Source organism: Bombina bombina, chromosome 3 (assembly GCF_027579735.1).
Source record: "Bombina bombina isolate aBomBom1 chromosome 3, aBomBom1.pri, whole genome shotgun sequence".
NCBI lineage: Eukaryota > Metazoa > Chordata > Amphibia > Anura > Bombinatoridae > Bombina > Bombina bombina.
The window spans coordinates 362,918,681-362,944,321 of record NC_069501.1 but is presented as its reverse complement, the minus strand read 5'-3'; the positions used below and the strand labels follow the sequence as shown (position 1 = coordinate 362,944,321).

The window sequence follows — 25,641 nt, the reverse complement described above, 5'->3', positions numbered from 1 at the left end:
AAGCTTACTTATGTTCAGGTAATCTTCTTAGACCTGCTATAGCTTTAGCGGATGTTGCTGCAGCTTCAACTTTTTGGTTAGAAGCTTTAGCGCAACAAGTAACAGATCATAACTCTCATAGCATTGTTAATCTTCTTCAACATGCTAATAACTTTATTTGTGATGCCATCTTTGATATCATTAGAGTTGATGTCAGGTATATGTCTCTAGCTATTTTAGCTAGAAGAGCTTTATGGCTTAAAACTTGGAATGCTGATATGTCTTCTAAGTCTACTCTGCTTTCCCTTTCTTTCCAGGGTAATAAATTGTTTGGTTCTCAGTTGGATTCTATTATCTCAACTATTACTGGAGGGAAAGGAACTTTTTTACCACAGGATAAAAAATCTAAAGGTAAATTTAGGTCTTATAATCGTTTTCGTTCCTTTCGTCACAATAAGGAACAAAAGCCTGATCCTTCGCCCTCAGGAGCGGTATCAGTTTGGAAACCATCTCCAGTCTGGAATAAGTCCAAGCCTTTTAGAAAACCAAAACCAGCTCCCAAGTCCACATGAAGGTTCGGCCCTCATTCCAGCTCAGCTGGTAGGGGGCAGATTACGTTTTTTCAAACAAATTTGGATCAATTCAATTCACAATCTTTGGATTCAAAACATTGTTTCAGAAGGGTACAGAATTGGCTTCAAGATAAGGCCTCCTGCAAAGAGATTTTTTCTTTCCTGTGTCCCAGTAAATCCAGCAAAGGCTCAAGCATTTCTGAAATGTGTTTCAGAACTAGAGTTGGCTGGAGTAATTATGCCAGTTCCAGTTCTGGAACAGGGACTGGGGTTTTATTCAAATCTCTTCATTGTACCAAAGAAGGAGAATTCCTTCAGACCAGTTCTGGATCTAAAAATATTGAATCGTTATGTAAGGATACCAACATTCAAAATGGTAACTATAAGGACTATTCTGCCTTTTGTTCAGCAAGGGCATTATATGTCCACAATAGATTTACAGGATGCATATCTGCATATTCCGATTCATCCAGATCACTATCAGTTTCTGAGATTCTCTTTCCTAGACAAGCATTACCAGTTTGTGGCTCTGCCGTTTGGCCTAGCAACAGCTCCAAGGATTTTTACAAAGGTTCTCGGTGCCCTTCTGTCTGTAATCAGAGAACAGGGTATTGTAGTATTTCCTTATTTGGACGATATCTTGGTACTTGCTCAGTCTTCACATTTAGCAGAATCTCATTCGAATCGACTTGTGTTGTTTCTTCAAGATCATGGTTGGAGGATCAATTTACCAAAAAGTTCATTGATTCCTCAAACAAGGGTTACCTTTTTAGGTTTCCAGATAGATTCAGTGTCCATGACTCTGTCTCTGACAGACAAGAGACGTCTAAAATTGATCTCAGCTTGTCGAAACCTTCAATCACAATCATTCCCTTCGGTAGCCTTATGCATGGAAATTCTAGGTCTTATGACTGCTGCATCGGATGCGATCCCCTTTTCTCGTTTTCACATGCGACCTCTTCAGCTCTGTATGCTGAACCAGTGGTGCAGGGATTACACAAAGATATCTCAATTTATATCTTTAAAACCGATTGTACGACACTCTCTGACGTGGTGGACAGATCACCATCGTTTAGTTCAGGGGGCTTCTTTTGTTCTTCCGACCTGGACTGTAATTTCAACAGATGCAAGTCTGACAGGTTGGGGAGCTGTTTGGGGGTCTCTGACAGCACAAGTGGTTTGGGAATCTCAGGAGGTGAGATTACCGATGAATATTTTGGAACTCCGTGCAATTTTCAGAGCTCTTCAGTCTTGGCCTCTTCTAAAGAGAGAATCGTTCATTTGTTTTAAGACAGACAATGTCACAACTGTGGCATACATCAATCATCAAGGAGGGACTCACAGTCCTCTGGCCATGAAAGAAGTATCTTGAATTCTGGTATGGGCGGAATCCAGCTCCTGTCTAGTTTCTGCGGTTCATATCCCAGGTATAGACAATTTGGAAGCGGATTATCTCAGTCGCCAAACGTTACATCCGGGCGAATGGTCTCTTCACCCAGAGGTATTTCTTCAGATTGTTCAAATGTGGGGTCTTCCAGAAATAGATCTGATGGCTTCTCATCTAAACAAGAAACTTCCCAGGTATCTGTCCAGATCCAGGGATCCTCAAGCGGAAGCAGTGGATGCGTTGTCACTTCCTTGGAAGTATCATCCTGCCTATATCTTTCCGCCTCTAGTTCTTCTACCAAGAGTAATCTCCAAGATTCTGAAGGAATGCTTGTTTGTTCTGCTGGTGGCTCCAGCATGGCCTCACAGGTTTTGGTATGCGGATCTTGTCCGGATGGCCTCTTGCCAACCGTGGACTCTTCCGTTAAGACCAGACATTCTGTCACAAGGTCCTTTTTTCCATCAGGATCTCAAATCCTTAAATTTAAAGGTATGGAGATTGAACGCTTGATTCTTAGTCAAAGAGGTTTCTCTGACTCTGTGATTAATACTATGTTACAGGCTCGTAAATCCGTATCTAGGGAGATATATTATAGATTCTGGAAGACTTATATTTCTTGGTGTCTTTCTCATCATTTTTCCTGGCATTCTTTTAGAATTCAGAGAATTTCTCCAACATAGGTGTGTCCGGTCCACGGCGTCATCCTTACTTGTGGGATATTCTCTTCCCCAACAGGAAATGGCAAAGAGCCCAGCAAAGCTGGTCACATGATCCCTCCTAGGCTCCGCCTACCCCAGTCATTCTCTTTGCCGTTGTACAGGCAACATCTCCACGGAGATGGCTTAGAGTTTTTTAGTGTTTAACTGTAGTTTTTATTATTCAATCAAGAGTTTGTTATTTTGAAATAGTGCTGGTATGTACTATTTACTCAGAAACAGAAAAGAGATGAAGATTTCTGTTTGTATGAGGAAAATGATTTTAGCAACCGTCACTAAAATCCATGGCTGTTCCACACAGGACTGTTGAGAGCAATTAACTTCAGTTGGGGGAACGGTGAGCAGTCTCTTGCTGCTTGAGGTATGACACATTCTAACAAGACGATGTAATGCTGGAAGCTGTCATTTTCCCTATGGGATCCGGTAAGCCATGTTTATTAAGATCGTAAATAAGGGCTTCACAAGGGCTTATTAAGACTGTAGACTTTTTCTGGGCTAAATCGATTCATTATTAACACATATTTAGCCTTGAGGAATCATTTATTCTGGGTATTTTGATATAATAATATCGGCAGGCACTGTTTTAGACACCTTATTCTTTAGGGGCTTTCCCAAATCATAGACAGAGCCTCATTTTCGCGCCGGTGTTGCGCACTTGTTTTTGAGAGGCATGACATGCAGTCGCATGTGAGAGGAGCTCTGATACTTAGAAAAGACTTTCTGAAGGCGTCATTTGGTATCGTATTCCCCTTTGGGCTTGGTTGGGTCTCAGCAAAGCAGATACCAGGGACTGTAAAGGGGTTAAAGTTAAAAACGGCTCCGGTTCCGTTATTTTAAGGGTTAAAGCTTCCAAATTTGGTGTGCAATACTTTTAAGGCTTTAAGACACTGTGGTGAAAATTTGGTGAATTTTGAACAATTCCTTCATGTTTTTTCGCAATTGCAGTAATAAAGTGTGTTCAGTTTAAAATTTAAAGTGACAGTAACGGTTTTATTTTAAAACGTTTTTTGTACTTTGTTATCAAGTTTATGCCTGTTTAACATGTCTGAACTACCAGATAGACTGTGTTCTGAATGTGGGGAAGCCAGAATTCCCATTCATTTAAATAAATGTGATTTATGTGACAATGACAATGATGCCCAAGATGATTCCTCAAGTGAGGGGAGTAAGCATGGTACTGCATCATTCCCTCCTTCGTCTACACGAGTCTTGCCCACTCAGGAGGCCCCTAGTACATCTAGCGCGCCAATACTCCTTACTATGCAACAATTAACGGCTGTAATGGATAATTCTGTCAAAAATTTTTTAGCCAAAATGAACACTTATCAGCGTAAGCGCGACTGCTCTGTTTTAGATACTGAAGAGCATGACGACGCTGATAATAATGGTTCTGAAGGGCCCCTAACCCAGTCTGATGGGGCCAGGGAGGTTTTGTCTGAGGGAGAAATTACTGATTCAGGGAACATTTCTCAACAAGCTGAACCTGATGTGATTACGTTTAAATTTAAGTTGGAACATCTCCGCATTCTGCTCAAGGAGGTATTATCCACTCTGGATGATTGTGACAAGTTGGTCATCCCAGAGAAACTATGTAAAATGGACAAGTTCCTAGAGGTCCCGGGGCTCCCAGAAGCTTTTCCTATACCCAAGCGGGTGGCGGACATTGTTAATAAAGAATGGGAAAGGCCCGGTATTCCTTTCGTCCCTCCCCCCATATTTAAAAAATTGTTTCCTATGGTCGACCCCAGAAAGGACTTATGGCAGACAGTCCCCAAGGTCGAGGGAGCGGTTTCCACTTTAAACAAACGCACCACTATACCCATAGAGGATAGTTGTGCTTTCAAAGATCCTATGGATAAAAAAATTAGAAGGTTTACTTAAAAAGATGTTTGTTCAGCAGGGTTACCTTCTACAACCAATTTCATGCATTGTCCCTGTAGCTACAGCCGCATGTTTCTGGTTCGATGAGCTGATAAAGGCGGTCGATAGTGATTCTCCTCCTTATGAGGAGATTATGGACAGAATCAATGCTCTCAAATTGGCTAATTCTTTCACCCTAGACGCCACCTTGCAATTGGCTAGGTTAGCGGCTAAGAATTCTGGGTTTGCTATTGTGGCGCGCAGAGCGCTTTGGTTGAAATCTTGGTCAGCTGATGCGTCTTCCAAGAACAAGCTACTTAACATTCCTTTCAAGGGGAAAACGCTGTTTGGCCCTGACTTGAAAGAGATTATCTCTGATATCACTGGGGGTAAGGGCCACGCCCTTCCTCAAGATCGGCCTTTCAAGGCAAAAAATAAACCTAATTTTCGTCCCTTTCGTAGAAATGGACCAGCCCAAAGTGCTACGTCCTCTAAGCAAGAGGGTAATACTTCTCAAGCCAAGCCAGCTTGGAGACCAATGCAAGGCTGGAACAAGGGAAAGCAGGCCAAGAAACCTGCCACTGCTACCAAGACAGCATGAAATGTTGGCCCCCGATCCGGGACCGGATCTGGTGGGGGGCAGACTCTCTCTCTTCGCTCAGGCTTGGGCAAGAGATGTTCTGGATCCTTGGGCGCTAGAAATAGTCTCCCAAGGTTATCTTCTGGAATTCAAGGGGCTTCCCCCAAGGGGGAGGTTCCACAGGTCTCAGTTGTCTTCAGACCACATAAAAAGACAGGCATTCTTACATTGTGTAGAAGACCTGTTAAAAATGGGAGTGATTCATCCTGTTCCATTAAGAGAACAAGGGATGGGGTTCTACTCCAATCTGTTCATAGTTCCCATAAAAGAGGGAACGTTCAGACCAATCTTAGATCTCAAGATCCTAAACAAGTTTCTCAAGGTTCCATCGTTCAAGATGGAAACCATTCGAACTATTCTTCCTTCCATCCAGGAAGGTCAATTCATGACCACAGTGGATTTAAAGGATGCGTATCTACATATTCCTATCCACAAGGAACATCATCGGTTCCTAAGGTTCGCATTCCTGGACAAGCATTACCAGTTCGTGGCGCTTCCTTTCGGATTAGCCACTGCTCCAAGGATTTTCACAAAGGTACTAGGGTCCCTTCTAGCTGTGCTAAGACCAAGGGGCATTGCTGTAGTACCTTACTTGGACGACATTCTGATTCAAGCGTCGTCCCTTCCTCAAGCAAAGGCTCACACGGACATTGTCCTGGCCTTTCTCAGATCTCACGGATGGAAAGTGAACGTGGAAAAGAGTTCTCTATCTCCGTCAACAAGGGTTCCCTTCTTGGGAACAATAATAGACTCCTTAGAAATGAGGATTTTTCTGACAGAGGCCAGAAAAACAAAACTTCTAGACTCTTGTCGGATACTTCATTCCGTTCCTCTTCCTTCCATAGCGCAGTGCATGGAAGTGATCGGTTTGATGGTAGCGGCAATGGACATAGTTCCTTTTGCGCGCATTCATCTAAGACCATTACAACTGTGCATGCTCAGTCAGTGGAATCGGGATTATACAGACTTGTCTCCGAAGATACAAGTAAATCAGAGGACCAGAGACTCACTCCGTTGGTGGCTGTCCCTGGACAACCTGTCACAAGGGATGACATTCCGCAGACCGGAGTGGGTCATCGTCACGACCGACGCCAGTCTGATGGGCTGGGGCGCGGTCTGGGGATCCCTGAAAGCTCAGGGTCTTTGGTCTCGGGAAGAATCTCTTCTACCGATAAATATTCTGGAACTGAGAGCGATATTCAATGCTCTCAAGGCTTGGCCTCAGCTAGCGAGGGCCAAGTTCATACGGTTTCAATCAGACAACATGACAACTGTTGCGTACATCAACCATCAGGGGGGAACAAGGAGTTCCCTAGCGATGGAAGAAGTGACCAAAATCATTCTATGGGCGGAGTCTCACTCCTGCCACCTGTCTGCTATCCACATCCCAGGAGTGGAAAATTGGGAAGCGGATTTTCTGAGTCGTCAGACATTGCATCCGGGGGAGTGGGAACTCCATCCGGAAATCTTTGCCCAAGTCACTCAGCTGTGGGGCATTCCAGACATGGATCTGATGGCCTCTCGTCAGAACTTCAAAGTTCCTTGCTACGGGTCCAGATCCAGGGATCCCAAGGCGGCTCTAGTGGATGCACTAGTAGCACCTTGGACCTTCAAACTAGCTTATGTGTTCCCGCCGTTTCCTCTCATCCCCAGGCTGGTAGCCAGGATCAATCAGGAGAGGGCGTCGGTGATCTTGATAGCTCCTGCGTGGCCACGCAGGACTTGGTATGCAGATCTGGTGAATATGTCATCGGCTCCACCTTGGAAGCTACCTTTGAGACGAGACCTTCTTGTTCAGGGTCCGTTCGAACATCCGAATCTGGTTTCACTCCAGCTGACTGCTTGGAGATTGAACGCTTGATCTTATCGAAGCGAGGGTTCTCAGATTCTGTTATCGATACTCTTGTTCAGGCCAGAAAGCCTGTAACTAGAAAGATTTACCACAAAATTTGGAAAAAATATATCTGTTGGTGTGAATCTAAAGGATTCCCTTGGGACAAGGTTAAGATTCCTAAGATTCTATCCTTCCTTCAAGAAGGATTGGAAAAAGGATTATCTGCTAGTTCCCTGAAGGGACAGATTTCTGCCTTGTCTGTGTTACTTCACAAAAAGCTGGCAGCTGTGCCAGATGTTCAAGCCTTTGTTCAGGCTCTGGTTAGAATTAAGCCTGTTTACAAACCTTTGACTCCTCCTTGGAGTCTCAACTTAGTTCTTTCAGTTCTTCAGGGGGTTCCGTATGAACCCTTACATTCCGTTGATATTAAGTTATTATCTTGGAAAGTTTTGTTTTTAGTTGCAATTTCTTCTGCTAGAAGAGTTTCAGAATTATCTGCTCTGCAGTGTTCTCCTCCTTATCTGGTGTTCCATGCAGATAAGGTGGTTTTGCGTACTAAACCTGGTTTTCTTCCAAAAGTTGTTTCTAACAAAAACATTAACCAGGAGATTATCGTACCTTCTCTGTGTCCGAAACCAGTTTCAAAGAAGGAACGTTTGTTGCACAATTTGGATGTTGTTCGCGCTCTAAAATTCTATTTAGATGCTACAAAGGATTTTAGACAAACATCTTCCTTGTTTGTTGTTTATTCCGGTAAAAGGAGAGGTCAAAAAGCAACTTCTACCTCTCTCTCCTTTTGGATTAAAAGCATCATCAGATTGGCTTACGAGACTGCCGGACGGCAGCCTCCCGAAAGAATCACGGCTCATTCCACTAGGGCTGTGGCTTCCACATGGGCCTTCAAGAACGAGGCTTCTGTTGATCAGATATGTAGGGCAGCGACTTGGTCTTCACTGCACACTTTTACCAAATTTTACAAGTTTGATACTTTTGCTTCTTCTGAGGCTATTTTTGGGAGAAAGGTTTTGCAAGCCGTGGTGCCTTCCATTTAGGTGACCTGATTTGCTCCCTCCCTTCATCCGTGTCCTAAAGCTTTGGTATTGGTTCCCACAAGTAAGGATGACGCCGTGGACCGGACACACCTATGTTGGAGAAAACAGAATTTATGTTTACCTGATAAATTACTTTCTCCAATGGTGTGTCCGGTCCACGGCCCGCCCTGGTTTTTTTTTTTAATCAGGTCTGATAATTTATTTAACTACAGTCACCACGGTACCATATGGTTTCTCCTATGCAAATATTCCTCCTTAACGTCGGTCGAATGACTGGGGTAGGCGGAGCCTAGGAGGGATCATGTGACCAGCTTTACTGGGCTCTTTGCCATTTCCTGTTGGGGAAGAGAATATCCCACAAGTAAGGATGACGCCGTGGACCGGACACACCGTTGGAGAAAGTAATTTATCAGGTAAACATAAATTCTGTTTTTACAGTTTCTTCAGGATGGTTTGGATAAAGGTTTGTCTGCAAGTTCCTTGAAAGGTCAAATCTCTGCTCTTTCTGTTCTTTTTCACAGAAAGATTGCTAATCTTCCTGATATTCATTGTTTTGTACAAGCTTTGGTTCGTATAAAACCTGTCATTAAGTCAATTTCTCCTCCTTGGAGTTTGAATTTGGTTCTGGGGGCTCTTCAAGCTCCTCCGTTTGAACCTATGCATTCTTTGGACATTAAATTACTTTCTTGGAAAGTTTTGTTCCTTTTGGCCATCTCTTCTGCCAGAAGAGTCTCTGAATTATCTGCTCTTTCTTGTGAGTCTCCTTTTCTGATTTTTCATCAGGATAAGGCGGTGTTGCAAACTTCTTTTAAATTTTTTACCTAAGGTTGTGAATTCTAACAACATTAGTAGAGAAATTGTGGTTCCTTCATTATGTCCTAATCCTAAGAATCCTAAGGAGAAATCATTGCATTCTTTGGATGTAGTTAGAGCTTTGAAATATTATGTTGAAGCTACTAAGAATTTCCGAAAGACTTCTAGTCTATTTGTTATCTTTTCCGGTTCTAGGAAAGGTCAGAAGGCTTCTGCCATTTCTTTGGCATCTTGGTTGAAATCTTTAATTCATCATGCTTATGATTACAGCTCATTCTACTAGGTCAGTTTCTACTTCCTGTGCATTTAGGAATGAAGCTTCGGTTGATCAGATTTGCAAAGCAGCAACTTGGTGGTCTTTGCATACTTTTTTTTCTTGGTTGAAATCTTTAATTCATCATGCTTATGTTGAGTCGGGTAAAACTCCGCCTCAAAGGATTACAGCTCATTCTACTAGGTCAGTTTCTACTTCCTGGGCATTTAGGAATGAAGCTTCGGTTGATCAGATTTGCAAAGCAGCAACTTGGTCTTCTTTGCATACTTTTACTAAATTCTACCATTTTGATGTGTTTTCTTCTTCTGAAGCAGTTTTTGGTAGAAAAGTACTTCAGGCAGCTGTTTCAGTTTGATTCTTCTGCTTATAATTTCAGTTTTTTTCATTATAAGATTTAAACTTTGTTTTGGGTGTGGATTATTTTCAGCGGAATTGGCTGTCTTTATTTTATCCCTCCCTCTCTAGTGACTCTTGCGTGGAAGATCCACATCTTGGGTAGTCATTATCCCATACGTCACTAGCTCATGGACTCTCACTAATTACATGAAAGAAAACATAATTTATGTAAGAACTTACCTGATAAATTCATTTCTTTCATATTAGCAAGAGTCCATGAGGCCCACCCTTTTTGTGGTGGTTATGATTTTTTTGTATAAAGCACAATTATTCCAATTCCTTATTTTTTATGCTTTCGCACTTTTTTCTTATCACCCCACTTCTTGGCTATGCGTTAAACTGATTTGTGGGTGTGGTGAGGGGTGTATTTATAGGCATTTTGAGGTTTGGGAAACTTTGCCCCTCCTGGTAGGAATGTATATCCCATACGTCACTAGCTCATGGACTCTTGCTAATATGAAAGAAATGAATTTATCAGGTAAGTTCTTACATAAATTATGTTTTCTCTTGTGGTGTATCCAGTCCACGGCCCGCCCTGTTATTTTAAGGCAGGTAATTTTTTTTATTTAAACTACAGTCACCTCACTCTATGGTTTCTCCTTTCTCTGCGTGTTTTCGGTCGAATGACTGGATATGGCAGTTAGGGGAGGAGCTATATAGACAGCTCTGCTGTGGGTGTCCTCTTGCAACTTCCTTTTGGGAATGAGAATATCCCACAAGTAATGGATGATCCGTGGACTGGATACACCACAAGAGAAATACATTTATCAGGTAAGCATAAATTGTGTTTTTTACAAGCAGTGTATTTGCTCTGGCCAGCTGTTTCTATTGCTGATGTGGCTGCTGCTTCAACTTATTCAACTGTTATCTAGTCTTTCAGAACAGTATTCTGATGACTCTGCTAGTGGAAATCTTTTGGGTTAACTCAAAAGTGCCAAGTTTTATTTGTGGGTGCTGTGTTTTGATATGAAAATTAATGTCAAAACATTTTCTTTGGCAGCCCTTGCCAGGGGAGCCTTATGTCTTAAATCCTGGTCTGCTGATATGGTGTCAAAATCCAGATTATCTCTTTAATTTCAGTGAAAAACATGGTTTGGTTCTGATTTAGATTATATAATATCTACTGTTATTGGAGGTGAAGCGGCTTTTCTTCCTCAGGACAAAGTCTAGAGGGAAATCTAAAGCTTCTAATAATTTTTGTTCCTTTCATCAGAATTAGGAACAAAAGATTGACTCCTCTGCTCAGATGCAAGGCACATCTGGCTTTGTCTGGAGACCTAGTGATAACTGGAACAAGTCAAAGCAGTGTAAGAAATCTATCCCTACTACCAAAACTGCATGAAGGTGCAGCTCCTGATCCAGAGGTTCTGGTAGAGGGCAGGTTAAACCTCTTTCAAGAGGCTTGGTTTCGGTCTGTTTCATATCCCTGAGTTCTGAATATAGTTTCTCAGGGATATCGAATAGGATTCAGAACAAGACCTCCCAGAGGAAAAAAAAATTCTGTCTCAATTTTCTGAAGAATCCTGTAAAAGCTCAAGCTTTTTTCCAGTCTGTCTCAGATCTGGAAGCTATGGGAGCGATTTGTACCAGTTCCATTCCAGGAACAGGGGATGGGATTTTCTTCAAATCTCTTCATTGTTCCAAAGAAGAAAGATAAGTCTCTGATTTGGTTGCTGGATCTTTAATTTATTATTCAGGGGCTTCTTTTCCTGGTCCTTCCTGGGCTGTCATCACTACAGATGCAAGTCTCCTGGGGAGCTGTTTTAGGTGTCTTTGAGAGCACACGGAGTTGGGGATCCTCAGGAGGCAAGGTTACCTATAAATATTCTAGGACTCCTTGCAATTTTCAAGCTTGGCCTCTGTTGAAAAGAGTCGTATCTGTTTCTAGACAGACAAGACCACAGTTGTAGCCAAGTCAATCATGAGGGTGGAACTCAAGTTCCCTAGCCGTGAGGACGGTGTCTCAAATTCTCTTATGGGCAGAATCAATTTCTGTCTAGTCTCTGAGAAAGTCCGCTTCCCAGTTGTTTACCCCTGGAGTATGAATCAGTCGTCAATCTCTACATCCAGGGGAATGGTATCTTCACCAGGATTTGTTCTATCAGATTGTGGATCTTTGTGGTTTCCCAGAGATAGATCTCATTGCCTCTAGTTTGAACAACAAACTGTCCAGGGAAACTCAAGCATAGTTTCTGGATGCTCTAGTAGTTCCTTGGTCAGCTTTCTTATCTGTTTCCTCTAGAACTTCTACTCAGATTGATTTCCAAGATAAGCCTAGAGAAATATACAGTGATCCTGACTTCCCCAGCATGGCCTCACAGGATTTGGTATGCAGATCTCGTTCAGATGTTCAGCTGTCCTTCTTGACCTCTTCCTCCGAGGTCAGACCTTCTGTCTTGAAGTCAGTTTTTCCATCTGGTTCTCAAGTCTTTGAACTTGATGGCATGGAAATTAAGTGGTTATTCATTAGATATAGTGGTTTCTCTGATTTGAAACCTTAATTCAGGATTGTAACCATGTAACTAGGAAAATCTGTCACATGGTTTGTAAGACCTTTATTTCTTGATGTATAGATCATGTTTTTTCCTGGCTATCTGCTATTTCTAGGATTTTGCCGTTCTTACAGGATGGTCTTGATAAGGGCCTATCTGCCAGTTTTCTAAAGGGGCATATTTCTGCTCTTTCAGTTTGTTCCATATGAAGATTGCTCATCGTCCTGATATTTGTGGCTTTGGATCGTATTAAACCTTTTATCAAGCTAATTTCTCCTCCATGGAGTCTTAACTTGGTGTTAAGGGTTTTGCAGGCTCCTCCTTTTGAACCTATGCATTAGGATATTAAACGGCTTTCTTGAACGTGTTCTTTATTTTGGTTATCTCTTCTGCTAGAAGAGGTTCTGAATTATTTGCTTATTTTACTTTCTTGTTGTCCTCAGATCTTTTTTTTTCTTCTTCTTAAGGATAAGGCAGTTTTATGGACTACATTTGACTTTTTTTGCCTAAGGTTGTTTCTTCAGAACTTTAGCAGAGACATCATTGTTCCTTCTTTGTGTCCTAATCTCAAGAATGCTCCAGAGAAATATTATATTGCATAATTTGGATGTTAGTGCATTGAAATATTACTTTGATGCTGCTTTAGCGATAAACTTCTAGCTTTTTTATTTATTTGTATGATCCTAGAAAAGGTCAGACAATTTCTACTATTTCTTTGGCTTCTTGATTGAAACTTTTGATGCACAAAGCTTAATTACAGGTGAACCTCCACTGCAACAGATTGCTGCTCATTCTACTAGATCAGTTGCCACTTCCAGGGCCCTACAAGGCTACTGTACTTGGTCTTCTTTTGCATACTTTTTCCAAATTTTACTATTTTGATGTTTCGTTTCTTCCGAGGCATCCTGTGGTAGGAAGATTCTTCAGGCAGTAATTGCATAAAAAAGGCAAATTTGTACTGGGGTCGTGGATTGAATTTCTCCTTGAAAAAAGATGTAAATCCTTCCCTGTATCGTTACTCGTGGACTCCACAGCTTGGGTATTGGTTCCCAGGAGTAATAGAAAGCGGACTCACCACCCGTATGACAGAAAACATTTATGCCTACCTGACAAATTTTCATGGTGGTGAGAGTCCACAATGCCCACCATGTTTTTCAAAGTTTTTTTTTTTTGGCACAGCTTCTTTCCCTGCTCTTTTATATGGCTCTTTCCTTTTTCTTACCTCACCTGAGGTATGCTTAAGGTGGGAGGGGTTTAATAGGGCTCTTTGGGTTTGGTACTCTTTGCCTCCTAATGGTAGAGAAGAATAGTTCCCAGGAGTAATGGATCATGGACTTTCACCACCATGAAATAAATGAATTTATAAGGTAAGCATAAATTGGTTTAAAAAAAAAAAAAAAAGTAGCTTTCCTATTTCTTTTTTATGACTTTTTTTTTTTTTTTTTTTCTACAGTTTTTGGTTATCTATTTACTCTATTTTTGTTGGTCTATTTTTGTTGCGCTCTTGTTGGATCATCTCAGTGCTATTGAGTTGGTTTTCTGAGAAGTAAGAAAGACATCTCATAAATCTGAAAGCGTGGTAACCCCAACTTATACCCCTGCTAGAGTCAGTTCATATTTTTCTTGTTTGGATTTAGTTAGACTAAGAACGCTGCTCTAGTATAATAACTTATTGCTACACACAAACTACTGCAGTGCTTGACAAATATGTTTAAAATCTATAACATTTGTGTATAGTTTGTTTAAAACAACAAATATATATATATATATATATATATATATTTGCACTTAGGGTTCTTGTCTCTACGCCTTAAAGGCATTGATTCAATTCAGAAACTCTTAACACAAGGGATATATTTTCTATTACTCCCAGTAAAGAATGGCTTGACAAAGAAGTAAATAAATGAAATGGGCCAGAGGAAAGATAGGAAGACCCTTCTGAGGGGCAGCCAGCAGATGTAGTGTCAATGGACTATTGTGGAGATTATACAGGGACCCTTTACTTCCTCACTCAGAACCGTCCCTTTGACCACATTCATACCCAAGAATGAAAATACACAGCAAACTCTACTTTTTGGGGTAAAAACAAACAAAAATAAACAGTCTTTGGGAAAGAAGAAATAAAAGGGACAACTATACTCGTTGGATACCTCAGTGAGACAGTTGGGTTTGCCCGTCCATGGCTAAACGTTTTTATAGGCTTCATTGTGGGATGGTTTGGCCTACACCCAACATGTTATTTTTTTTCTACTCATAATATTCCAAAAAATGTACTTAAAAAGTCATATTTTTATGAGTGGACTAGTAGTATAAACCAATAATTTCAATATGACATCAGTCAATCTTTCAGGAAAAATATATATGGAGCAAAATACTCTTCCTAACGTTGCTCAAGGTGTGTGGTGTAAGGGGAGGGAAAAGTAAGTCCAATCAGCTGAACTTAATTAAGGTGAACAAAATACAATACCTTATACACTGCTGAGTAACTAACAGTCATGAAATTAGACATTTGATGTATTAATCATTATATCACATATACAGCAGGAGTGATCGTTAGGGGTATTTGTTAGAACTCTGTGAATATACAGTCCCATCATTACTATGCGTGCATGTAAATAGTAAAATTAATTCAGGAACCCTAACAATATTTCATTTCATATTTTGCTGTTATATTGCTATAATTTTGAGTATATCTCTAAATATTATATGTACCTGCGATAGAGTTCTCTAGCAATTTAATCATGACTGATATTTAAATATATAGGAGCATTATTATTATTGACTATATATATATATATATATATATATATATATATATATATTCCATTTCTTTCATGTAATTAGCAAGAGTCCATGAGCTAGTGACGTACGGGATATACATTCCTACCAGGAGGGGCAAAGTTTCCCAAACCTCAAAATGCCTATAAATACACCCCTCACCACACCCACAAATCAGTTTTACAAACTTTGCCTCCTGTGGAGGTGGTGAAGTAAGTTTGTGCTAGATTCTACGTTGATATGCGCTCCGCAGCAGGTTGAGCCCGGTTTTCCTCTCAGCGTGCAGTGAATGTCAGAGGGATGTGAAGAGAGTATTGCCTTTTTGAATTCAATGATCTCCTTCTACGGGGTCTATTTCATTGGTTCTCTGTTATCGGTCGTAGAGATTCATCTCTTACCTCCCTTTTCAGATCGACGATATACTCTTATATATACCATTACCTCTACTGATTCTCGTTTCAGTACTGGTTTGGCTTTCTACTACATGTAGATGAGTGTCCTGGGCTAAGTAAGTCTTATTTTCTGTGACACTCTAAGCTATGGTTGGGCACTTTTATATAAAGTTCTAAATATATGTGTTTAAACATTTATTTGCCTTGATTCAGGATGTTCAACGTTCCTTATTTTCAGACAGTCAGTTTCATATTTGGGAATATGCATATGGATAATCAATTTTTTCTTACCTTAAAATTTGACTTTTTTTTCCTGTGGGCTGTTAGGCTCGCGGGGGCTGAAAATAATTCATTTTATTGCGTCATTCTTGGCGCGGACTTTCTTGGCGCAAATATTTTCTTGTCATTTCCGGCGTCATACGTGTCGCCTGAAGTTGCGTCATTTTTTTGATGTTTTTTGTGCCAAAAAATGTCGGCGTTACCGGATGTGGCGCCATTTTTGGAGCCAAAAGCATTTAGGCGCCAAATAATGTGGGCGGCTTTTTTGGCGCTAAAAAATTTCGAGCGTCGTTGTCTCCACAATATTTAAGTCTCATTATTTATTGCTTCTGGTTGCTAGAAGCTTGTTCATTGGCATTTTTTTCCCATTCCTGAAACTGTCATTTAAGGAATTTGATAAATTTTGCTTTATATGTTGTTTTTTTTCTATTACATATTGCAAGATGTCTCAATTGGACTCTGAATCAGAAGCCACTTTTGGAAAAACGCTTAACTGAGTTTCAGTTCTACCAAAGCTAAGTTCATTTATTTTAAATGTTATAAATGTTTATCTTTAGCTATGGTTTGTAATAAGATATTTTGTTATACTTTTACATGCGGAATCCATTCTTATTTATGCTTTATATATTTTCTTTTCTTACAAGAAATATTTAGAAGACTTATAAGAAATATTTTTCTGATTCTATGTTAAAGGCTTTGTCTGACTTCGTGCCTTCTAATAAAATTTTTAGGTCTTTTTCACTTCTTTTTTAATTATTGAAGTTTTAAATGACCAACAACATACTAATTTATCCTTCTCTGATGATGTTTTTTTCAGAAATTTTCTTCATCAGATATTGACACTAATAAATCTACTTTTTTATTATTTTTCAATTATTAAAGTACATTTGTTCTTTGTTGAAAAGGTGTTGATTATTTTGGATATTAAGGTAACTAGTTCTTTAAGACTAGCTGACATCATTTCTGCCTATTTATTTCTTTAGAGGTTTTCTTTCCAATTCCCTGTACTAGGGAATGGAATAGGCTGAGAATTTTCTTTTATTCCTTTTTCAAAAAGGTTTTAAACTATATTCTTTGCCAGCAGTTAAACTTAATTTGGAGGGTTCTCCAATTTATTGGGGCTATCTCTAATTCTACTAATTATGCTATTGTTGCTATAGCAAAATAGTATTTATTTTCCTTTAGATAGCTGTATCTTATTTATGGAAAATTATTTAGTTTCAGGATTGGTCCTGTGATTTATTTGGATATTGCAATTGCTTTATTTTCTCTGTTTACTTTAAGATCAAGTATCAGATTATGATTTATTTTAGCAGTGTTTAAGGGACAACATTTACTAGACTAGGTGCTGTTGCATTTGTCTTGTTGTTTTGCATTTATTGATTATGCAAGTCCACTGTATTGTCTGGTCCTTTAAACTGAACTATCATGCTAATAATTTCATTTGTGTCTTCATTTTATTGAATATTTTCGCAAATGAGGGTTAATCTATGTCTTTAGCTTTTTTAGCTAAAAGAATTTTGTGATTTTTAAAAAAAATAAAAAATCCATATTTCCTTTGTTCTAAGATAATCAATTATTTGTTTTATAATTGGATTTAATTCTCAACTGTTACTCTGGGCTTCAAGGTTGAGTTCTAAGACTAAAACTTTAAGCTTATACTAGTTTGGTTGTTCTTATTAAGGAACGAATTCTTGAGTTCTTTCCCAAGTAACATGTCTATATTTGGAGTTCGAAATCAGCTCCCTAAATTTGCGATGTACGTGCCGTATTCCAGCTTGGCTGGTAAGGGGCAGGTTAAGGCTTCTTTGAAATTTATTTTGTCCAAATTTCTTTGATTTTTTTCCAGCAAGGCTAACACTTTTTCTTTAACTGTGTTTCTGTCCTATGTATTTTGGGTACTGTTGAAGCATGGCTGGGCACCCATGGGGTTCAAGCGCTGCTCAGACCTGGAATCTTCTGGGCTGTTTCTTACAGTTTCTTTTGAGGAACCGGGTTTTGAAGTTTTATTCAAATTATTTTGCCTTTTTATGGTCTTTGATAGCATTATTTGTTTTCATTAGATACAATAAATGCATATTTTCATTTTTCTGTTTTCATTCAGATTATTTTCTGAGGATGCGGAATCTCATATGATTCACTTACTCTTCAGGACATAGTTAGAGGATCTTCTTTCTAAAGCTCTTGATTTGCTCGTTTTCACATGCGACCTCTTCAGCTCTGTATGCTGAACTAGTGGTGCAGGGATTTTACAAAGATTTCTCAATTATTATCTTTAAAACCGATTGTTCGACACTCTCTGACGTGGTGGACAGATCACCATCGTATAGTTCAGGGGGCTTCTTTTTGTTCCTCCAACTTAGACTATGATCAACAGATGCAAATCTGACAGGTTGGGGAGCTGTATGGGGGTTTCTGACAGCACAAGGGGTTTGGGAATCTCAGGAGGTGAGATTACCAATCAACATTTTTGGAACTCCGTGCAATTTTCAGAGCTCTTCTGTCATGGCCTCTTCTAAAGAGAGAATCGTTCATTTGTTTTCAGACAATGTCACAACTGTGGCATACATCAATCATCAAGGAGGGACTCACAGTCCTCTGGCTATGAAAGAAGTATCTCGGATACTGCTATGGGCGGAATCCAGCTCCTGTCTAGTTTCTGCGGTTCATATCCCAGGTATAGACAATTGGGAAGCGGATTATCTCAGTCGCCAAACGTTACATCCGGGCGAATGGTCTCTTCACCCAGAGGTATTTCTTCAGATTGTTCAATATGGGGACTTCCAGAAATAGATCTGATGTTTTCTCATCTAAACAAGAAACTTCCCAGGTATCTGTCCAGATCCAGGGATCCTCAAGTGGAAGCAGTGGATGCATTGTCACTTCCTTGGAAGTATCATCCTGCCTATATCTTTCCGCCTCTAGCTCTTCTTCCAAGAGTAATCTCCAAGATTCTGAAGGAATGCTTGTTTGTTCTGCTGGTGGCTCCAGCATGGCCTCTCAGGTTTTGGTATGCGGATTTTGTCTGGATGGCCTCTTGCCAACCGTGGACTCTTACGTTGAGACCAGACCTTCTGTCGCAAGGTCCTTTTTTTCCATCAGGATCTCAAATCCTTAAATTTAAAGGTATGGAGATTGAACGTTTGATTCTTAGTCAAAGAGGTTTCTCTGACTCTGTGATTAATACTATGTTACAGGCTCGTAAATCTGTATCTAGGGAGATATATTATAGAGTCTGGAAGACTTATATTTCTTGGTGTCTTTCTCATCATTTTTCCTGGCATTCTTTTAGAATTCCGAGAATTTTTTCAGTCTCTTCAGGATGGTTTGGATAAAGGTTTGTCTGCAAGTTCCTTGAAAGGACAAATCTCTGCTCTTTCTGTTCTTTTTCACAGAAAGATTGCTAATCTTCCTGATATTCTTTGTTTTGTACAAGCTTTGGTTCGTATAAAACCTGTCATTAAGTCAATTTCTCCTCCTTGGAGTTTGAATTTGGTTCTGGGGGCTCTTCAAGCTCCTCCGTTTGAACCTATGCATTCATTGGACATTAATTACTTTCTTGGAAAGTTTTTTGTTTCTTTTGTCCATCTCTTCTGCTAGAAGAGTTTCTGAAATATCTGCTCTTTCTTGTGAGTCTCCTTTTCTGATTTTTCATCAGGATAAGGCGGTGTTGCGAACTTCTTTTACATTTTTACCTAAGGTTGTGAATTTTAACAACATTAGTAGAGAAATTGTGGTTCCTTCATTATGTCCTAATCCTAAGAATTCTAAGGAGAGATCATTGCATTCTTTAGATGTAGTTAGAGCTTTGAAATATTATGTTGAAGCTACTAAGAGTTTCCGAAAGACTTCTAGTCTATTTGTTATCTTTTCTGGTTCTAGGAAAGGTCAGAAGGCCTCTGCCATTTCTTTGGCATCTTGGTTGAAATCTTTATTTCATCATGCTTTTGTCGAGTCGGGTAAAACTCTGCTTCAAAGGATTACAGCTCATTCTACTAGGTCAGTTTCTACTTCCTGGGCGTTTAGGAATGAAGCTTCGGTTGATCAGATTTGCAAAGCAGTAACTTGGTCTTCTTTGCATACTTTTACTAAATTCTACCATTTTGATGTGTTTTCTTCTTCTGAAGCAGTTTTTGGTAGAAAAGTACTTCAGGCAGCTGTTTCAGTTTGATTCTTCTGCCTATAATTTCAGTTTTTTTCATTATAAGATTTAAACTTTATTTTGGGTGTGGATTATTTTTCAGCGGAATTGGCTGTCTTTATTTTATCCCTCCCTCTCTAGTGACTCTTGCGTGGAAGATCCACATCTTGGGTAGTCATTATCCCATACGTCACTAGCTCATGGACTCTTGCTAATTACATGAAAGAAAACATAATTTATGTAAGAACTTACCTGATAAATTCATTTCTTTCATATTAGCAAGAGTCCATGAGGCCCACCCTTTTTTGTGGTGGTTATGATTTTTTTTGTATAAAGCACAATTATTCCAATTCCTTATTTTTTATGCTTTCGCACTTTTTTATTGTCACCCCACTTCTTGGCTATGCGTTAAACTGATTTGTGGGTGTGGTGAAGGGTGTATTTATAGGCATTTTGAGGTTTGGGAAACTTTGCCCCTCCTGGTAGGAATGTATATCCCATACGTCACTAGCTCATGGACTCTTGCTAATATGAAAGAAATGAATTTATCAGGTAAGTTCTTACATAAATTATGTTTTTATTATGGCACATGTCTCAACAATGTTTTAAATATGGACCCCTATCTATGACATATTAATAGGATAACTTATTGCATCTGTATTCATTCATATTTGGAATCTCACTGGTTATCAGATGCCTAAAAGAAACAAAGATGGTATTTATTCTGAAGTAAGTTGGTTAAACATTTTAAATAGTTTATATATTCACTTTAGATATATTGTATAAATCTTACACATCTCAAAGATTCATAAATATAGATTATTGATACAGTCTGAGTATTATAACTAGATCTGAATATTATACAATTCATTTAAAATTAACTTTTCATATGAACTTTTAACTTCCCATTGTTGATATCTGAGCTAGCAAATTTTCCCAGACGTATATGTGGATTGGACCTTCAAAGGAACTCATTTGTATATCATACAAGGGCTAATTACTTACTTTCCTGAGGTTCTGTTGGCTTATCTGACTTAAAGTACAGAATTGTGTCCCTGTCACCCCAGCGGGGCATCCTGAATTAACTTTATTACCAGTTCTTCTGACAGTTATCAAAAGTTTATTTGAAGTGACATAATCTGAGACAAATGTTCTCTTTTGAACTCTTAGATGTCTTAAGCAGCGAGGGGGGTGGTCTGCTGTGGTTATAGCCAAATTAATTAATGTCAAGGGAGATATTAGCTGACATGAAATATTAAATTGTGCGGTACATATGTAGATTATTTAATGCTACTCGCAGGTACCCAGACAGACATATTCATATTCATAAAGACAAGATGATGTGGTAGGGATAGCAGTATGGGACAGCAAATTACCATGGCAATTACCTTGAAGACATGTCAAAAAAGGGCAAAGTCACTTAGGCCTTTGGGCCTGATAATTTAAAGCTCTCTTCCCTGACAAAACTATCAACACAAAATCTCACACTACTGACAAGAATTTGTAAAGGATTTACACATGCATTATAATATAATACTGCGGAAATGTTTTTGCTTATCTGGCCGTTAGTCTTAAATGGCCCTTTCCTTGCCCAAATTCCCAATGTCCATGTAATTTTGGCTTATAGATAAGAGGCCACTGGCATTTCTGATAAAGAAACAGACTGATTGCAGAGTTATATATATAGTATATAAGAGAGATGTTAATAATAATAATAATAATAATTTAAAAAAACAACACAGAGAAAGCAGGCAGCAGAGGAAACAGACATTGTACTCTAAACTTGTGATTTGTTTGCAAACAGTCACTTTACCTTTATTTGATATTTTAAATAGCTGGTTTTACCTATTGTATCCCCACTTATACTGAAAATATGATTAACACATTTTTCTTTGTGGAAAAGTTATATAGATAGCACTGATTAATCTTCCAGTGTGTGTGTGGGGGGGTGTATGAGGGGGAGAGAGATTTTGTATGTGAAATAGCTGCTTTGTTTTTATTTAACCCCCCCAGCCATAATTGGCATTTAAATCCTTAACATAAATATTTGCAGGCTCAAAACATTGCTATGGGAATGTCCTAGGTGATGGTTTTCATTTGAAATACACATAATAAAACAATATCCCATAAAATGAATACTCTGCAGTATATTTAACAAGTTATTTGAAACACATTTTATTGTTCTGGGTCCCTTTTAAGAGAGAGCAGACCAGGGTAGTGCTGCAGTGGTTTGCTAAGAGCATGTTGGGGGAATTTTATAAAGGACTGAAAAGAGGGACTGCGGACAGAGACAGTCAGGAGGGTTAGAAAGCACATGGTGAAAACACTGTATGGGTTGTGGTGCAAATAAACCCTGATGTGTTAAATTGAACCACAACTGTTAGATTTGCATTGAGCAGAGGCAAGGAGGACCGTGTGTGGAGATCCCAACTGTCTGTTGTCTGCCCCATTAGCAGAAAACTGAAACAGATGCATTTTTTTTCATGTCTTGGTTTTCTCTGTGATTAATTTTTTTATTTTTTCTATATTTGCAGATTTAAAGAGAGAAGCCAGTATATGCCACATGCTGAAGCACCCGCACATTGTTGAACTCCTAGAGACATACAGCTCAGATGGAATGCTATATATGGTTTTTGAATTGTAAGATTTTTCAACTTATATATTTTAATATAAAGAAAAAAAAATGTCTGTCTGTTTTGTTGTTTTAGCATTGGATTATATTGGACTTGTAGTAAAGGAGGTTTAAAAAAGCTGTTCTAATTTATATGAAATAAAGTGATCTTTGTGCTGTTGTCAAGAATGCTCCGAGGATTTTATGTACTGTTTATTGAAATAAAAATGATTTTCTCTGTATGTAAAATGTGCTGCAAGACATTTTTTATTTTTTTTATTTTATTATCTCATATTCTTGGTGTATTTTCAAAGCTATTTCAATAGAGAATACAATTTTAAACAACTTTACATTTTATTTCTATTATGAAATTTACTTTGTTAGAAGGTTCAACAATACAAGGAGAACTAACTGAGCACATTAGGTGAACCAATGACAAGAGGCATGTGTGTGCAGCTAGCTTCTAGTCGTGCATTGCTGCTCCTGAGCCTACCCTATGTATGCTTTTCAACAAAGCATACTATGAGAACAATGCAAATTGGATAATAGAAGTAAAGTTGAAAGTTGTTTAAAATTGCATGTTCTATCTGAATCATGGCAGTTTAATTAAACTATAGGCTTAAGGTAGACTCAATAGTTTATCTGCAAACCATTTTCATCCCATGTTCGGGAATAGCAGTTTCAAGAGTGGTTTTATTTAAGCACTTTACAAAAAGGGTGGGTGTTTCATGTAACAGGCATCCAATAGACATGTTAATGACAAATACTATAAAGGAATTTAAGAGCATCACCAGTCACTAGTTTGGCACAAAAGGTGATTTCTCTAGCATAGAAATCACTTTCTGTGCACAGGCTTAAAGGGACCGTAAAATCAAAATTGAACTTTCATGATTCAGATAGAGCATGCAATTTTAAATAACTTTCCAATTTACTTCTATTAAATTTGCTTCATTCTCTTGGTATCTTTTTTGAAGAGTAAAAATAAGTTGGTTTATAAGAGCTCAGGAGTGTGCACGTGTCTTTAGTACTCTATGGCAGCAGTGTTTTGCAACGTTCTTTCTAGCTTTGTTATACAGTGTTGCAAAACACTACTGCCACGTTCACACACCTGAGCTCTAATGAGCCTACCTAGTGTTACTCTTCAATAAAAGATGCCAAGAGGATGACTCAAACAGGCCATTCCAGGTTTGTATCAAACAAGGGGCAGTTCCCCCTTCATGTGATCCGATTTCCAGACAAATTGCAAATAGCATTTTTGCTATTATGATGCCCTCCATTTAAAAATGACACAATTCACTTTGCCCATTTTTTTTAAGATATTGAAGGGACCCTTCTATGCAACCTGAAGCTTGCTCTGCCTCATGGGCGTTAGTACCAGAACACTCTCCCCATCTCATACAGTCACACTCTGCAGTTAAATCCTGCAACTGCTTTTGTATGAATATGGCATTGGCAGCTTTAGTTTTTCAGGTACCTCTCCCAATAAGGCTTACATCTTGTCCCTAAAATGTACATCATACCCTGTTACAGGGGTGTCTTTGATGCTTAATTTCTTCTCACACCCTCTGAACATGTTGTGTGTTGTCAGCTAACCAGGGATCTTGTTCCTCCACCTGAGTAGAATCCCTGTACAGCTGTTCCTTGTTATGGTTGGTAGAGGGTTGCCTATCTGCTTCCCTCATTTTCTCCACTGTGGGGCCTATCTGCTGGGAACTCTGACTCTGCACTAATATTGGTGTATGTGCTGAATGGTGCTGTGTGAATACACTTCTCTGTTTTAGTCTCTCCTTTGGATAGTCAGTCCCTGTCCCCTAGTCTGTGTAGTCTGCTTGTAGGTCACAGCTGAGGTTACTATGGTATTTGTCACCCTCAATCTAGGGGTCCTTCAAGGTATAACCTGTACCTTTCTCCACCAAACACTCTGGACTTTGAGGCACTGCTGCTTCTGGAACACATTGGTCTACGCTTTCCATCTGCCCTCTGTCAGTCTGCCACCTCACATCCTCACTCAGGATTTAGGATTCTTCTGGCTCTGGTACAGACAAGCCCATTTCTCATTTCTCTTTGCACCTACAGTGGACTCCACTTGTTCTGGCACACATTATCCAGCTGCCCATTCGTCCAGTCATTCACTCCCCTTATATTTTCACTCTTTTCTACAGACTCCACTGGTTCAAGCACAGATAGACACACACCATCCATCTGCCTTTCCTCATAGTCACTCTCCTTTCCCACTTACACAGGCACAGCATCTTTTTTACACACAAGTAACTAGGTCAAATGTATCATTGTCAGGCACATAGTGATGATAACCTGCCCAGATCAGTACCCAGTAATACATCATTTGGCATATTACCAGATATCCGCACATTTTAGACCTCTCCCTGCTCCCCAATCAAGGTATACCTGTTTCATAGACACTGCATGTTGCACTCCACCAATCCCTTGTACTGCTACACTCCTGCTGGGAATAATGTCCTTATAGCTCACCAGCCCTGGACACACAAGTGTCACATCTGCCCCAGTGTCCCGGAGTCCTAGTGTTACCTTGTTTCCCCCAGTAAAAGGTTGTAGATTCCTATTGTTGTTTGCATCTGACCATGTAACAAACACAGAAACTGGTAATTCTGAGGGATGACTTCTTCCAGCTGCTGTCACTTTCATTTTTTTCTGGGCAAGTAGAGCTTTTGTGGCCCACTTTGTTGCAAACAAAACACCTGTGGGTATCCCCTTGCCCAGGTGCATCAATCACCCCTCCCTTCCCTGAGGGAAACAGACACATTAAATAAGGGCACAGCAGGCTTGGTAAATTTGGGTTGTGAAGCAGCTCCCTTCCAGCTGAACTCCCCATCAACAAAGGCTTTTCTCCCATTCATTGGGACCCTGTTAAAGGGATACTAAACCCAAATTTTGTCTTTCATGATTCAGGTACAGCAACTTTTGGATTCACTCCTATTAATTTTTCCTCGTTCACATGCTATCTTGATTTTAAAAAGCTAGACTGTAAGCTTAAGAGCCATCCCATTTTTGGTTCAGAACCGTGGTTGCACTTGCTCATTGGTGGCTAAATGTAGCAAACCAATCAGCAAGCGCTACCCAGGTGCTGAAGCAAAAATGTTCTGGCTCCTAACCTTACATTACTGCTAGAGAACAAAGAAAATTTTATAATAGGAGCAAATGAGAAAGTTGCTTAAAATTGCATGCTCTATCTTAATCATGAAAGAAAAAAAAATGTGGGTTTAGTATCCCTTTAACTGTGTAGAAATCTGCTAGCTCACCCGCCTCAAATGCTGTTTTGGGCTAGCAATCCAGCACCCACTCCTGCATTTCTCCTGTGCACAGCTGCATAAATTGTTCCTTAATAATTAGGTCTTCCAGGTCCTCCATGGTGCTTCCCAAAGCTGTAGTGTAGCTCTCTGAAGTAC

The 25,641-nt window shown here is 39.5% G+C and overlaps 1 protein-coding gene across 1 annotated transcript in view; it reads left to right on the top strand.

The window, feature by feature from the left end:
• CASK (calcium/calmodulin dependent serine protein kinase) overlaps positions 1 to 25,641 on the top strand; it is a gene marked incomplete in the record, with an annotated part of 883,427 nt that overhangs the window by 127,487 nt on the left and 730,299 nt on the right. Inside the window, 1 exon segment of the mRNA XM_053706489.1 lies at positions 22,140 to 22,245. Within this exon segment, the coding sequence (XP_053562464.1) occupies positions 22,140 to 22,245 (106 nt within the window).